General features: G+C 30.9%; 1 protein-coding gene and 1 pseudogene across 1 annotated transcript; both read left to right on the plus strand.

Moving 5' to 3' along the window:
* Positions 1 to 3,140: 3,140 nt before the first annotated feature.
* Positions 3,141 to 7,235, plus strand: LOC130944490 (uncharacterized). Its single transcript, XM_057872829.1, has 3 exons — positions 3,141 to 3,990; positions 4,471 to 4,754; positions 7,070 to 7,235. The coding sequence occupies exons 1-3, from the start codon at positions 3,835 to 3,837 to the stop codon at positions 7,233 to 7,235; spliced, it is 606 nt and encodes a 201-aa protein (XP_057728812.1). The 5' UTR covers positions 3,141 to 3,834.
* Positions 7,236 to 8,310: 1,075 nt separating this feature from the next.
* On the plus strand, positions 8,311 to 9,909 carry LOC130944491 (N-carbamoylputrescine amidase-like; annotated as a pseudogene).
* Positions 9,910 to 14,667: the final 4,758 nt, after the last annotated feature.

The following is a 14,667-nucleotide window of genomic DNA, read 5'->3' on the forward strand; positions in this document are numbered from 1 at the left end:
TTTTTGGTAGCGTTTGTTTTCGGAGACAGGACACGGAGACATGAACAGCACATTCTTAAAAAGTGTTTGGAAGCTAAGACATGGACACTGAACATATTGTCTCTGGGACAGTTTTTTATACTTTTGTGTCCACTCTTGTACGAAAGACAATAATGGACACGGGATTTGGAAGAGGGACACGGACTGTTTTTATGAATTTTTTTCTTTTTTGTCCATGGTGCTATTTTTATTATTCCACTGTTACTCCTTCTTATTTTTCCTATTTTGCGTTGTTTTCAGAAAGTACTTTTTTACTCCATACTCTTTTTTTAATTTCTATCTCTACGTTCTTTTTCTTTCTCTTCTTTTCTCAGGTACTCTCTCCTTTTTATAAAAATTTTTATTGGACTGGATAATTTCTTTTTTCTTATCATTCTTACTTCAACGTCATTTTAACCTTATATTATATTATTTGATTTGTAATAAAAATAATAACAAAAATAATTAGTCTGGAAACTTTTAAAAGATAAATATTATAAAGGTAAAATTGATATTTTAAAATGCTAAAAAATAATTTATAAATTGTACTTGATTTTATATAATTTAAAGAAAAATTAATTTTTTGAAAAGAAAAATAAAATTTTAGATAAAAAAATTAATTTTCTAAATAAAAATAGATTTTTATGTGCAAAAATTAATTTTTTTCCATTTAAAAATAGATTTTTTTTAAAAACTGATTTGTATTTAAAATTAATTTGGCTTATTAACCTAAATGAAATTTTTTATTAATCAAACTCAGATTTTTTTTGTTAATATTAACCATATGTATTCCTACATATTAATAATAAATTTAAAAAAAATAATTATATTTATAAATTTTATTTTAATATAAATACTATTATATAATTTTTTATTAAAATTTTTTACTGCTTCAAATATTTTTTTCAAGTTTCCACTGTCTGTACTCCTACGTACTCTCATTATTTATTAAATTAGTTTATACTAAAAAATTTGGAATCACATGGCTATTTTAGTCATTTTATATAATATTTTAGTCTTGTCCATGTGTATCCAAACATAATACTAGACATTACATTAGTGTCCTATCCATCGTATCCAAACACGATACACAAAACATAATTTTTAATGTCTCTGTCCTATTGTCTTTGTCTCAGTGTCCTGTTCTGTCGTGTCTCTACAAACAAACGCTACCTTTGTTATCGTTGGACTTTTTTGTTAGTAGATGCATTGGATTGGTAATGTAAAGAATTGATCCAATAATAATAATAATAATAATAATAATAATAATAATAATAATAATAATAATAATAATAATAATAATAATAATAATGTTAAAAAATCATCAAAATTTATTATTTTTTGTTAATATATATTTAGTTATTAACTCAATTTTTTTTAGTTTAGTTATTTTAGTTTAGTAATTCAATAATATATTTTATTTCATATTTTTAAACATTAATAAATAATAACTAATTAATAATTAAAAATAATAAATTCTGATAATTCTCTAACATTTTTTTAACAACAACAATAATAATAATTAAAAATATGGTGAATGTTAGGACTTCATCTGAAACAAAATTCACCTCCAGAAATGTCCCAACAAAATCTATTATCTCTCATCCCTCAAAAGAATTTGTCTTCCTATCTCATTTTTTATTTTATCCATTATTTTTTTATGTTATTTTTAACATATAAATATTTAATGTCTATACAAAAATTTGATTCTAAATATATATTTTTTGAATTTGTAATATAAATAATAATCTTTATATTTTATTATTTTTATTTTTTATAGTCATACAATTATAAATTATTATTATAAACCTTAAATACAAATTTTATTTTAATAAATACATTAAAAATTTTTAATGTATGAATTAAAAGAAAAAATTAATTATAATAATTTTTTTATTTTAATTCATACTTATTTATTATGTATGTATTCGATTCATATGTAAATACTTAAAAATTGAGTTTACCTGATTTGATTTATATAAATCTATTTAGAACATATATAAAACCAATTTCTATTCAAAAAATTTGTATAATTTTAGTCTTTAATTAATTTATTAATATAAATTATTCTTATTTTTAAATTCAATATATATATATATATATATATATATATATATATTAGTTTTATTTTCTCACAAATTCACTATTCTTTTAAACTTTAATGATTCATTAATAAATTATATTAACTGTTTGTCTGTGTTATTCTGTAATGAATTCTATTTTTGTTTCAACCTTTGTAATGTAGGATGCAAGAATTTGCAAAAGAGTTAAGCATAGTCATACCAGTTAGCTTCTTTGAGAAAGCAAACAACGCACATTATAATTCAATAACCATAATTGATGCTGATGGGAGTGATCTTGGGATTTATAGAATGGTAAATGTTATGGTGGGGAAGTGATATTTTTTTCTCAGGTAAGAAAATTGCGTGGTGTAACTCCTTGTGTGACATATGGGTTTGCGTGACTACACTCGGTAAGAAAATTGCGTGGTATAACTCATTGCGTGACACATGGGTTTGCGTGACTACACGCGTAGACATTTTCTGCTACCGGTGAATGACAAGACAAGAGGTTTGTCTGGAGTGAGTTAATTAGGAGAGTTTAATTTTTTTTTTGTTTACCCAAATGGTATCTTCCAATCCGACAGGTCAAGGACTAATCCATCACAAATCTGAGCTCCATTTAAGGGTTTGCCGCTGGCCAATGAGTTGCTGCATGCATAAGGTGAGGTTCAAACTCCCGACACTTACTTAAGCAGACGAGTGAGTTGACCACTCGACCAACCCAAATTAGTTAGTTATTGAGCTTTTGGCATTTTGTGGGTAAAATTTTTGTTTTGATTAGGCTTTTTGGCATTTTGTGGGTGCAATTTTTGTTTTGATTAGGTTTTATGTTGGGTTGTTGAGTGAGGAATGAATATTGTAATCTTTTTTATTTGTAAAGTGCATCTGATCTGTTAAAATTTTTGTACACAGAAAGTTTTTTTAGGATGTGTTATCAGTAAAAAAAATCGAAAACAAAATAAATATGAGTAAAAGCCCTTTCCGGTCCCTAACCATTTACCCGATGGACGACCCACCCCCTAAGTAATTTAAAACCCCAAATCGGTCCCTATCAATGATGGTATATGGACATTGAAGACCCTGCAACCGGTTCCCAGCAGGTGACATGCTGATCTGTCAGTCACTTGTCCACCTGGATTTTTGTCCTACATAATTAGGACTAATCGCCCCCTGCACCTTTGAAACGATGCGTTCCATGAACTCCCATGTACTCCCATGTACTCCCATGTACCCCCTGCTGGGTCAAATTGATTCATGTCAGGTAGTGGGGGTTAAATTAGCTTTGATATGTGAGTTCTCCCCTGCATGGTGATTATGGGTGGATCGGGTGAAGCAGTAGGTTTGTTTCATGAGTTAGGGTTGTTGTGAAAGTATGAAAGTGATGTTAAGTTTGAAAGTTTGTACCTTTGTGTTGGCTTGATGCATTAAGAATGCTTAATGGATAGACAGGATAGCCTAGTTGCTGTTGAGGGTGTTTGAAGTTTAGCTCTGTTACTGAGTTGTGATTTGGTTTTTTACAGATGTCTGTGTTTGTTGCCCCTGTTTTTCATCACGGTGGGAGACTAGAGAAAGATTCAAATGGAGTGTTACGCTATGTAGATGGGAAGATTGAGAAATTTCCACCGATGGATGTTGATTTTGTCAACAAGAAGGACTTGGAAGAACTCTTCAGGGGATTAGGTTATCTGGAATACTAATAGGCCTAGATGGTTGCTTCTTAAAAGGTTATTACGGAGGGCAGCTCCTAACTGCAATGGCACTTGATGCTAACAACCATGTATTCGTTATTGCATATGCTGTGACAAGAGCTGAAAACACAGAGAACTGGATGTGGTTCTTGACGCGGCTTCAGGATGATTTGGGAGACCATCAAGTGCGCGGATGGAATCTGATGTCCGACCAACAGAAGGTAACTACAATGTCCCTATACTATTCTGATATAATGTATGTTTTATGAATGTAACTCTGCACAATGTAGACTTGTGTTGAATGTGTTAATTAGTTGTTTGTTTAGATTTAAAGTGGAATATCTGCTAATTGAAGCAAAAGGCTATACTTGTTAAACTGAAGAAATTCAGCAACATAGTTGGTAGTAAATACAACCAATCTAACCATCTTCCCTTACAATTGTTGGTATCCCTTCCATAGAAAATAATCTGTTAATCTGTGAATTGTCACCTGGGTTAGTATTTGTTTGTAATCGTGTTGTTTAATTTCTAGCTTTTGGTTAGTAGAATTCTGCACAACATAATACATTCATTATTAGTTTATGCATATACGGTTAAGTGGCTTATGATTGGTCTATGTCTATTCCCAGCAATTGGTGTGTAGTTATTGGTGTCTTTATGTCATAAGTGCATTATATTTGGTTTGTAAACCATCTTTGCAGGGACTTATGCGTGCAGCCAAGGAAGTCATGCCCTATGCACACCACAGAAATTGTGTGCTGCATATTTGGAAGAATCTTCAACAAAGGTTCAATAACAAGCAGGTAAAGGGTCTGTTATGGCATGCTGCCAAGTGCACCACTCAGGTGCAGTTCAAAGCGGCAATGGAAAAATTTAAAAGTGTGTGCCATGGAGGATGGGAGTACATGAATCAATTTGACCCAGCAGGGGGTACATGGGAGTACATGGGAGTACATGGGAGTTCATGGAACGCATCGTTTCAAAGGTGCAGGGGGCGATTAGTCCTAATTATGTAGGACAAAAATCCAGGTGGACAAGTGACTGACAGATCAGCATGTCACCTGCTGGGAACCGGTTGCAGGGTCTTCAATGTCCATATACCATCATTGATAGGGACCGATTTGGGGTTTTAAATTACTTAGGGGGTGGGTCGTCCATCGGGTAAATGGTTAGGGACCGGAAAGGGCTTTTACTCAATAAATAAACATATGGAAACAGTTTTTTAATAAAATGATATTTGATTTCATTTATAGAAAGAGAATTATATAATTTAAAAATAAAATGTGTGAAGCAAAATTAAAATAAAAATTATTTCAAATTGAAATTAATATGAAAATAGTTTTTTATTATTATTTTAAAGATCGATAGAGAGAGAAATTGATTCTAGATAACAATTCTTTTTAATTTACTGTTATACTTCTGTTTATTATATTTTGTTAGCAAAAAATAATATTGCTATTTATGTCGAAATATACTAATTTAAGGATCACTTAAATAATAGATGAATAAAAAATAACAAGGAATGAGGAGAAGAGTTTTATTATTATTATTATTATTATTATTATTATTATTATTATTATTATTATTATTATTATTATTTTGGATTGAGGGTGTAGAATTTGTGATTTAGAGTTTAGGATTAAGTTAGGATTGATGCATTTTGGATTTGGAGTTAGAGTTTAGGTATGTTCTTAAGAATTTAAGATTTCGAGTGTAAAGTTAGGAATTAAAATTTGTAATTTAGTTTGATATTTTGAAAATATTTTTATTTTTATGTTATTTTACAAATTTTAAAATATAAATTTGAAAAATTTAGTTTTTTTAAACCATTAAAGGTATAAAATTATTATGAATTGATTTTTATTATTAATAATATAATTATTTAATTTTTCAAATCAAATTGTTCGACATATTCACTTACTAAATAACGAGATTTGAGAAATTATGGTTGTGGTAGAGATTCGAAGTCCCTATTCTAGTAATTATTGTTGCATTTGTTTATAAGGACAGAATACATAGAGACACATAAACACAAAGTCATATTTGGTAGATGAAACATGTATAAATAGAAATATTGTATCCAGAGACACTGAATTAATATATTTTGTATCTATCTTGACCGGAAAGACACTATGATACTAACGAGAGATACGATTTATTTATTTATTTTCATTATTCTTATTAATTTTTTATAATTATACTTTTTATTATTATATTTTTTTCCTAAATTTTTTGAATAAAAAAATATAAATAAATTAAATTTTTATAATTTATTCTAGTTTATCATCAAATAAAATACAAAAATATTAATTTTTATATCTCTATTCTTTATATCTTATTTTTAATGTCTTATCTTATCCTGTTGTAAGAACTAAACGCAACCTATTTTGTTATGGGAATGGATAATCTTTTATTTTCTTGTTTTTCTAATTTTAATTCTTTTATTTAATTCTTCCAGGTTTTTAGTGATACCACTATGACAAAAACCAATCACAATGAAAATAAAAAGCCCAAACGCCCCTAGCCCAATATCTTCTAAATTAATGACTTAAGCTAAACTAAGGCTAAACTAAACTAATTAGCATAGTGTAGCAAAAACCATCACATGCCAGCAGCAGATAAAATATGGTTTATGTCAACTGCTATTCTGCAGTGTTTGTCTTCAAACAATATTTATTTAGACAATTGTCAAAATCTTTAGGTAACAGCAATAACATACATATGTAGAAAAAAGTCAAAAACTTTCATTCTATACCATAGAACTCACCTTTAGTTAATAGTTATTTTACTTAGTTAACTATTGAAATTCTTGCAAAATTATCGATTTACCTTTATTTTCTCTTATAAAATTACTACCCCTTTTCTTTCTTCAACCCGCCTCCCTTTTCATCACTATCATCTATCATTAAGCTCCTCTCTCCCCTTTTTCTTATCATCATTATCCACTACTAATCCCTCTCTCCCTTTTTCATCACCATCACCCACCACCAATTCCCTCACTTCGAACCACTCTATTCCATGCCACCATTCCATTATCATCGCTTTGCACCCATTACCACAATCAATCCTACAACTCTGTCACTGTCACACCTTTTCAATCGCTGCTATTACCCTCACTAACTACCACTTTCACCTCTATTTCTTTAAAAAATTTTCTTGCTATCTTTCTCTATATTCTTTATCATTCTTTCTCTCCCTTTCAATTTTCAATTAGATTCTTTCTCACAATTTCAGTTTATCAATTTATTATTATTCATAATTATGATAATGATTATAATGATAATTTTGGGTGCATAATAGCGATGGAAGAGTTAGGATTAAGTACTTGATAGTAGAGATTGAAGGTGACAGTAGTGGTAGTGAGAGGCTGCGAGGGATGGGGTGGAGTGTAATGAGAACGACAATATTATCCATGGATGAAGGTGCAACAAGTAAAGTGGATTGGTGGCAATGGGATGGGGTTTGATGGTATTGGCAGTAATAGATGATGATTCCAATCATGGGTGAGCGGTGGTGGATGGGATAATGTGTAGTGACAGTGAGATTGGGTGGAATAGAAGTTGATAATAATGAAAATGGGTGAGAGCAGCAATATAAGGTGGTGATAGTGGGATAGAATAGAAGAGGATAAGGATGACGCTGATGGTATTTGAGAGAGAAAAAGATGAGGGTATATTAGGAAAATCATAAAAGAATTAACGAGGTAAATACCAAATCAGTACTAAAAAGATTCTGGCATTAATAAAATAGTACATGACTTTTGTTTTGACAAATAGTCCCTGAATAATTTTAAAATTTGACAAGCATGCCCTTAAACTCGTCGGAAGAGAATGCTGTTGAATTGGCCACCGTATTTTGTTGAGATTGCAGCCTTATTAACGAATATACCTAGTTGGAATTTTAATTAAACACCCCAATCCAACGTGAAAAATTAAAACACCAAAATCTCCCCTTTTCTGGAACCCTAGTCCCTTCCCTCCCCAACGCACTCTTTACACCAAGAATTGCCCCAAACTTGGAAAATCTAGCGAAGGATCCCCCTTCTCAATGCACTAGATTTTTCAGGGTGGAATTTTTAATTAATTACTTAGATATTATACATTAACAAGGCTACCATATTATCAAAATACAGTGGCCACCTCAACATCATTCTCATCGAAGATGTATTTCGACAAATTTAAGAGTACATTTGGTCAATAACAAAAGTCAGGTACTATTTTGTGAGTGTCAGAATCTTTTAAATAATGATTTGGTATTTATCTCAAATTTTAACAGTTGACTAAAAAAATTAACTATTGACTAACATTTAGATCATTTTGTCAAATAAAACATATTTTTTGTTATTTTGTTGTTATCATTTTATGGAGATCATTTTGTCAAAATCAAAATCTTTCCAAAACCAAAATGACTATTTATTCTTTATAATATATTAAAAGAGAGACCGCTTCTCAATGCATTGTTTTGTGAAGCTTATTCTTCATTTTATATTTTTCTATAAACCAATCATAATAATAGTGAAACCAAACTATCCATTCACTTATATGAGAAATGAGGGAATTTTAGATGGCCTTGTCCCTTGCAACGTTTCTCATATTTGGAAGAGTATCTCAAAGGCTTTTGGTGCTCTTAAGAATGCCTTCTCTTGGTGCATTGGGTCACTTAATCAGTCTTTTTGGTTTAACAATTGGAGTATTGAGGGCCCAATTACTCAAGTTGTTCCTTTTGTACATATATCTGACTTTGATTTAACTATTAAAGACGTTTGGAAATATGGTCAATGGAATCTTCATGATATTTTCTCTAACATTCCAAAAGATGTCAAACAGCATTTGAACGCTTATAATCTGGATTTGAATGCTGGAAGAGTTTGGGTTGGTCGTAGAGTGTGGCATCTTCTAGACTCTACTCAACTAGGAGTGGATAAAGTTGGCTAGCTGAAAGCTTTATTTTTGTGATTCTTTTTGTAACTACCGAATATTTTGTAACATTGGTATTTTGCATAACAGATTTTCTAGACTAAATTTGCAAAGATTGGAGTTGGTAAGAAATTGTGATTATTGACTATTTACATTCTGTTCATTTTACGTGTACGCTTCATAGGAAGATTTCTAAGACTTATTCAAGGATTTTGAATCTCTAAAATTTTCTTTCTAAAAATGCTAATTTTTACTTTAGCTTTATACTAGCTATCTAAAACAATATTCAAAGTTACATTTTTTATTGTTCTTTCTGATACTAAACTATGATGAAGGAAGGAATTAGATAATAAAGTTGACAACTCTTATTTCATGTCAGTTATTTACTAGGACCAATGGTTTCCTGAAGCAGCACGGGCAATGGCACTTCAAGGTGCAGAGATTTTATTTTATTCCACTGCTATTGGTTCTGAACCACAAGATCAGGGTCTTGACTCTCGTGACCATTGGAAGCGTGTAATACAAGGACATGCTGGGGTTAATTTAGTAGAATTTTGTACTACTTAACCACTCAAATTTTAATAATTATAAGGCATGCTGATGAGATGCGTATTCTCCCATTTCTCATTTATGTAATATATGCATGCATTCCATGCTTACAATTATTTCTCTTTACGACTCCTAATCTTGAAGGTAGTTGTCGCATTGAACCTTTAAAACAAAACAATCTGATACATGCTTTGCTGAATGTAAGAGAAAAGGAAATTTATTTTTGATAATCTTTTTTCTGCATGTAAAATTGCAATTTGCCAAGGGCTACTATATCTTTTTACTAGATTAATAAATGCAGGTACCTCTTGTAGCTTCAAATAAGATAGGAAAAGAGGTAATTGAGACTGAGCATGGGAATAGTGAGATTACGTTTTATGGAAACTCCTTTATAGCAGGTAATCCAGCTCTTCTCTTTTCTGCACATAAAATATTCCACTATGAAAATGTTAATCTTTTTAGTGGCAGGCATAGCTTATTCTACTTGTCATTTTTTGGTTTAATCTTCTCTTTGATCAGGACCAACTGAAAAAATAGTTGCAGCTGCGTTGATAAACATGAAGCCGTGCGTTCTTGTTGCTCAAATCGATTTGGATAAGATCAAATCCCATAGATATTGTTGGGGAGCTATATAAGGTGCTTTTAACACTTGATGGCGCTAATCTTATCCTATGATATATTGACATTTTACTTTGTGATTGTTCAAGAATCATAATTGGGATGCTTCAAGAACATAAGAGTCACTCACAAGGAAGACAAAAGAACAGCTTACAAAATATTGTCTGTCAGATCAATGTAACTCAATAAATATGAAGCTAAAAATACTTGATGAATAAATTATTCATTTGAATAATTTTAAACGATGTGTGAACAATTGAACATCATTCCGTGTAATTTTTCTATGGAGTCTATTTTAATTATTCTAGATTTACTATTTATTTTTGTAAGTGATTCAGGGGCACTATGATTACAGGTCTTAAAACCTTTTCAAGCATATGTACACAAAAGTGGGAATGTTATTAATTTTTTAATTATTTATTTATTTATTATAAAAAAAATTTATTGTAAGTGCATATAAATGAATAAAAATAAATTTAAATCCATGCAAGAAATCAGTTTTGTGTGGTTAGATCCAAAGCTAGTAGCTCTTTTCTATACACTTATTTATTTGATTTTGAGATTTCGTGTTTTATTTTTATTCTTTTTATTTTTTTTATTTTTTTACTTTAAACTATATGTATTCAAGATTTTTTTTCTCATACACTCTGTCATCGTTTTTTTTTCTGTTAAAAAATTATAGAGAACTAACTTTTAGTTTGTCAATATTAACTAATTTTAAGGTTTAATGTTTGTAATTGACTAATGTTGGCTTAAAAAATTAGTTACCTAACATTATTCTTAAAAAAATTGTGTTTGATCATTCATGCAAATTTTTTTAGAAATGTAACTTGAATTATGGTCATAAAATTTGTGTTTATTGCCAAAATATTTCTATGTTTTTCATCACAAAATTGTTGTGTTTATTGTCAATAATTATCTTTAAAAAATTTTGGGTTTATTATTGATGAGCGGATAATTTATACGCTTTTTGGCATTGTTTTTAGGTAGTTTTTAGTAGGATCTAGCTACTTTTAGGGATGTTTTTATTAGTTTTTATGCAAAATTCACATTTATGAAATTTACTATGAGTTTGTGTATTTTTCTGTGATTTCAGGTATTTTTTAGCTGAAATTGAGGGACCTGAGCAAAAATCTGATAGGAGGCTAAAAAAGGACAACTGATGCTGTTGGATTCTGACCTCCCTACACTCGAAATGGATTTTCTGGAGATACAGAACTCCAAATAGCGCACTCTCAACTGCGTTGGAAAGTAGACATTCAGGGCTTTCCAGCAATATATAATAGTCCATACTTTATTCGATTTTAGACGATGCAAACTGGCGTTCAATGCCAGTTCCATGCTGCATTCTGGAGTAAAACGCCAGAAACACGTCACAAACCAGAGTTAAACGCCAAAAATACATTACAACTTGGCGTTTAACTCCAAGAGAAGCCTCTGCACATGTAAAGCTCAAGCTCAGCCCAAGCACACACCAAAGTGGGCCCCGGAAGTGGATTTCTGCACTAAGACTTATTTTTGTAAACCCTAGTAACTAGTTTAGTATACATAGAACTTTTTACTATTGTATTGAGAGTCTTTTGACTGCGTCTTATCTTTAGCTTTCCTTAGATCATTTTTGGGGAGACTATTGATCACGTTTGGAGACTGGCCATTCGGTCATGCCTGGACCATCACTTATGTATTTTCAACGGTGGAGTTTCTACACACCATAGATTAAGGTGTGGAGCTCTGTTGTATCTCGAGTATTAATGCAATTACTACTATTTTCTATTCAATTCATACTTATTCTTGTTCTAAGATATTCATTCGCACTTCAACCTGATGAATGTGATGATCCGTGACACTCATCACCATTCTCAACCTATGAACGCGTGCCTGACAACCACCTCCGTTCTACTTTCGATTGAATTAGTATCTCTTGGATTCCTTAATCAGAGTCTTCATGGTATAAGCTAGAACCTATTGGCAGCATTCTTGAGAATCCGGAAAGTCTAAACCTTGTCTGTGGTATTTCGAGTAGGATTCAGGGATTGAATGACTGTGACGAGCTTCAAACTCGCGATTGTTGGGCGTAGTGACAGACGCAAAAGAATCACTAGATTCTATTCCGACATGATCGAGAACCGATAGATGATTAGCCGTGCTGTGACAGAGTATTTGGACCATTTTTACTGAGAGGATGGAAAGTAGCTATTGACAACGGTGATGCCCTACATACAGCTTGCCATGGAAAGGAGTATGAAGAATTGGATGAAGGCAGTAGGAAAGCAGAGATTCAACAGGAACACAGCATCTCTATGCACTTATCTGGAATTTCCACCAATGATTTACATAAGTATCTCTATCTTTATTTTATGTTTTATTTATCTTTATATTCGAAAACCATTATAACCATTTAAATCCGCCTGACTGAGATTTACAAGATGACCATAGCTTGCTTCATACCAACAATCTCCGTGGAATCGATTCTTACTCACGTAAGGTATTACTTGGACGACCCAGTGCACTTGCTGGTTAGTTGTGCGAAGTTGTGACAAAGTGTGATTCACGTTTGAGAGCTCCGAGTCTATTGGCGCCATTGTTGATGATCACAATTTCGTGCACCAATTATCACAAAGTTTAGATGTTTATTATAAAATATATAACATGTGCTATCAGAGCAAAATTGTCTCTGTTTGGCCATTTCAAAATTTAATTATTATGCATTATTTTGATTAATTGTTTTTAAAAAAAAATGCATAGTATGAATTTTGAAACAAATAAGAAAAACCATTGAAATTGAAATTGATGCACCATAAGAAGAGGGAATAATAGAAAATACTCCTAAAAGGAATTCTCCAAATTTGTTTTGTAGTTGTTCTTCATAATGGCATGATTCCGTTATGATTCCGCTTGGTTTTCTCATTTTGAATAAAAAAAATGAAATGGGAAACGAAAAAGTAAAGAAGAACGTATACAGCGTGTGTCACTTTTTGTTTTAATGGCTTTTCTCTACTATATTTATATATGGTTCTCTACCATGTTTATATATGGTTTTGTAAGTTCCTTGAACCATTTCTTTTGATTTTATTTCTTTTGATTTTTATATTGGGTTTCATTTGAATTGCTATAAAATTGTAAAATTTGTGTTGAGTGAGATTTGAACTTGAATCTTTTAAATATTGTCAAAATATTTGACCATTAGATCATTTTCATTTTTATCATTGCTTATGTCACTGCATTTATTCATTCAATAATGATAATTATATTTGCATGCCATATAAATTTTTTTATTGCATATCATGTGATTAATATATGATTTATTGAGAAGTAGCCACAACATTTTTGATAATAATTATATTTAAAAAAATTATATAAATATTAATATGATATATTTATAATTGTTGTGAATTATATAATAAACTTATTCACAGGAATTTATTATATTATTAACATATAATTTGGTTGAAATAGAAAATATTTTTACTTCTTAACTAGTCTACAGGTATTAAGAAGTAGTATTTTACTTTCTAGTTTCAATACTTTAGTTAATATAGTGAATATTATGTGTATTAAAATCTTTGCCTACAGGTAGATTTTAGTGACACTATGATTCATATTATTTTGATATGAATTGCATTATCATGTGTTATCATATGTTATAGATTTTGATGTGCCTATTTAAAGTTGAGTAATGTTAGCATGATCTATTATTTGTAGCAGTAATGATATCTGAAATTGTATCTGAAGTTCATTTGTTAAGTTATGACAACTATAAAGAATGGAAAGATAAGGTTCTCTTTCACTTAGGGTGTACAAACCTTGACTATACTCTTCGTAGGGAAGAGCCTCCGGCACCTACTGATGCTAGTTCTCGAGTCGAGGTAGCATTATACGAACGGTGGGAGAAATCGAACCATTTAGGTATGATGTTCATTAAGTCTCGTATCTCAGCTAGCATCCGAGGTTCAATTTCTGATTGTGGAAATGTCAAGGATTACATGAAGACTATTGATGAATAGTTTGAGTCTTCTAGTAAGATACTTGCAAGCATCCTAATGGCATAATTGTCATCCATGAGGCTTACCGGCATCAGAGGTGTGCGTGAACACATCATGAGGTTGAGAGACATTGCAGCACAACTGAAAGTTTAGAGATTGAGATCTCTGACTCATTTCTAGTGCATCTTATTCTGAATTCTCTTCCTGCCCAGTAAAGACCATTTAAGATTATAACACACATAAGAAAAAATGGTCCATTAATGAATTACTGGTGATGTGTGTGCAAGAAGAAGGAAGGCTAATTCAGAAACTTGGTAAAAGTGTACTATTAGTGACAAATAAGGGTGGTAAAAAGCAAGCTCATAAGAAAAAAGAAAAGGGTATTGCATCCTATCCTACGAAGAAAGAAGGTGCACGGTGTTTCTTTTATAAAAAGAAAGGACACATGAAGAAGGAGTGTCCAAAATTTACAGTTTGGCTTGAAAAGAAAGGTACTAACCTTTGTGAACTTATTCTTTCAGTGTGTTTTGAATCTAATTTTGTTGAAATATGTCATGGTACTTTGTGGATTGGTTCTGGTGCTGAAATTCATATTTCAAATACCATGCAGGGTTTCATAAGGAAAAGGAAACCGATAAAAAGTGAACTGAGCATCTATATGGGCAATCGGATGCGTTCACGTGTGGAAGCTGTCAGAATATTTAAGCTTGTATTAAGTACTGGTTGTATTAAAGATTTAGAAAAAAAATTATATTCCATATTTTTTTAAAATTTTGATTTCTTTATCTAAGCTTATAAAATAAGGATTATGTATAAATTTTTATGATGATTC

This window comes from Arachis stenosperma, chromosome 8 (assembly GCF_014773155.1).
Source record: "Arachis stenosperma cultivar V10309 chromosome 8, arast.V10309.gnm1.PFL2, whole genome shotgun sequence".
NCBI lineage: Eukaryota > Viridiplantae > Streptophyta > Magnoliopsida > Fabales > Fabaceae > Arachis > Arachis stenosperma.

Coding starts and splice junctions, on each gene's coding strand:
- LOC130944490 (XM_057872829.1), top strand. CDS start 3,835: ATGGCACTTGATGCTAACAACCATGTATTCGTTATTGCATATGCTGTG. Junction 3,991..4,470: donor TGATGTCCGACCAACAGAAG/GTAACTACAATG, acceptor CCATCTTTGCAG/GGACTTATGCGTGCAGCCAA. Junction 4,755..7,069: donor TGGAACGCATCGTTTCAAAG/GTGCAGGGGGCG, acceptor GGTGCATAATAG/CGATGGAAGAGTTAGGATTA.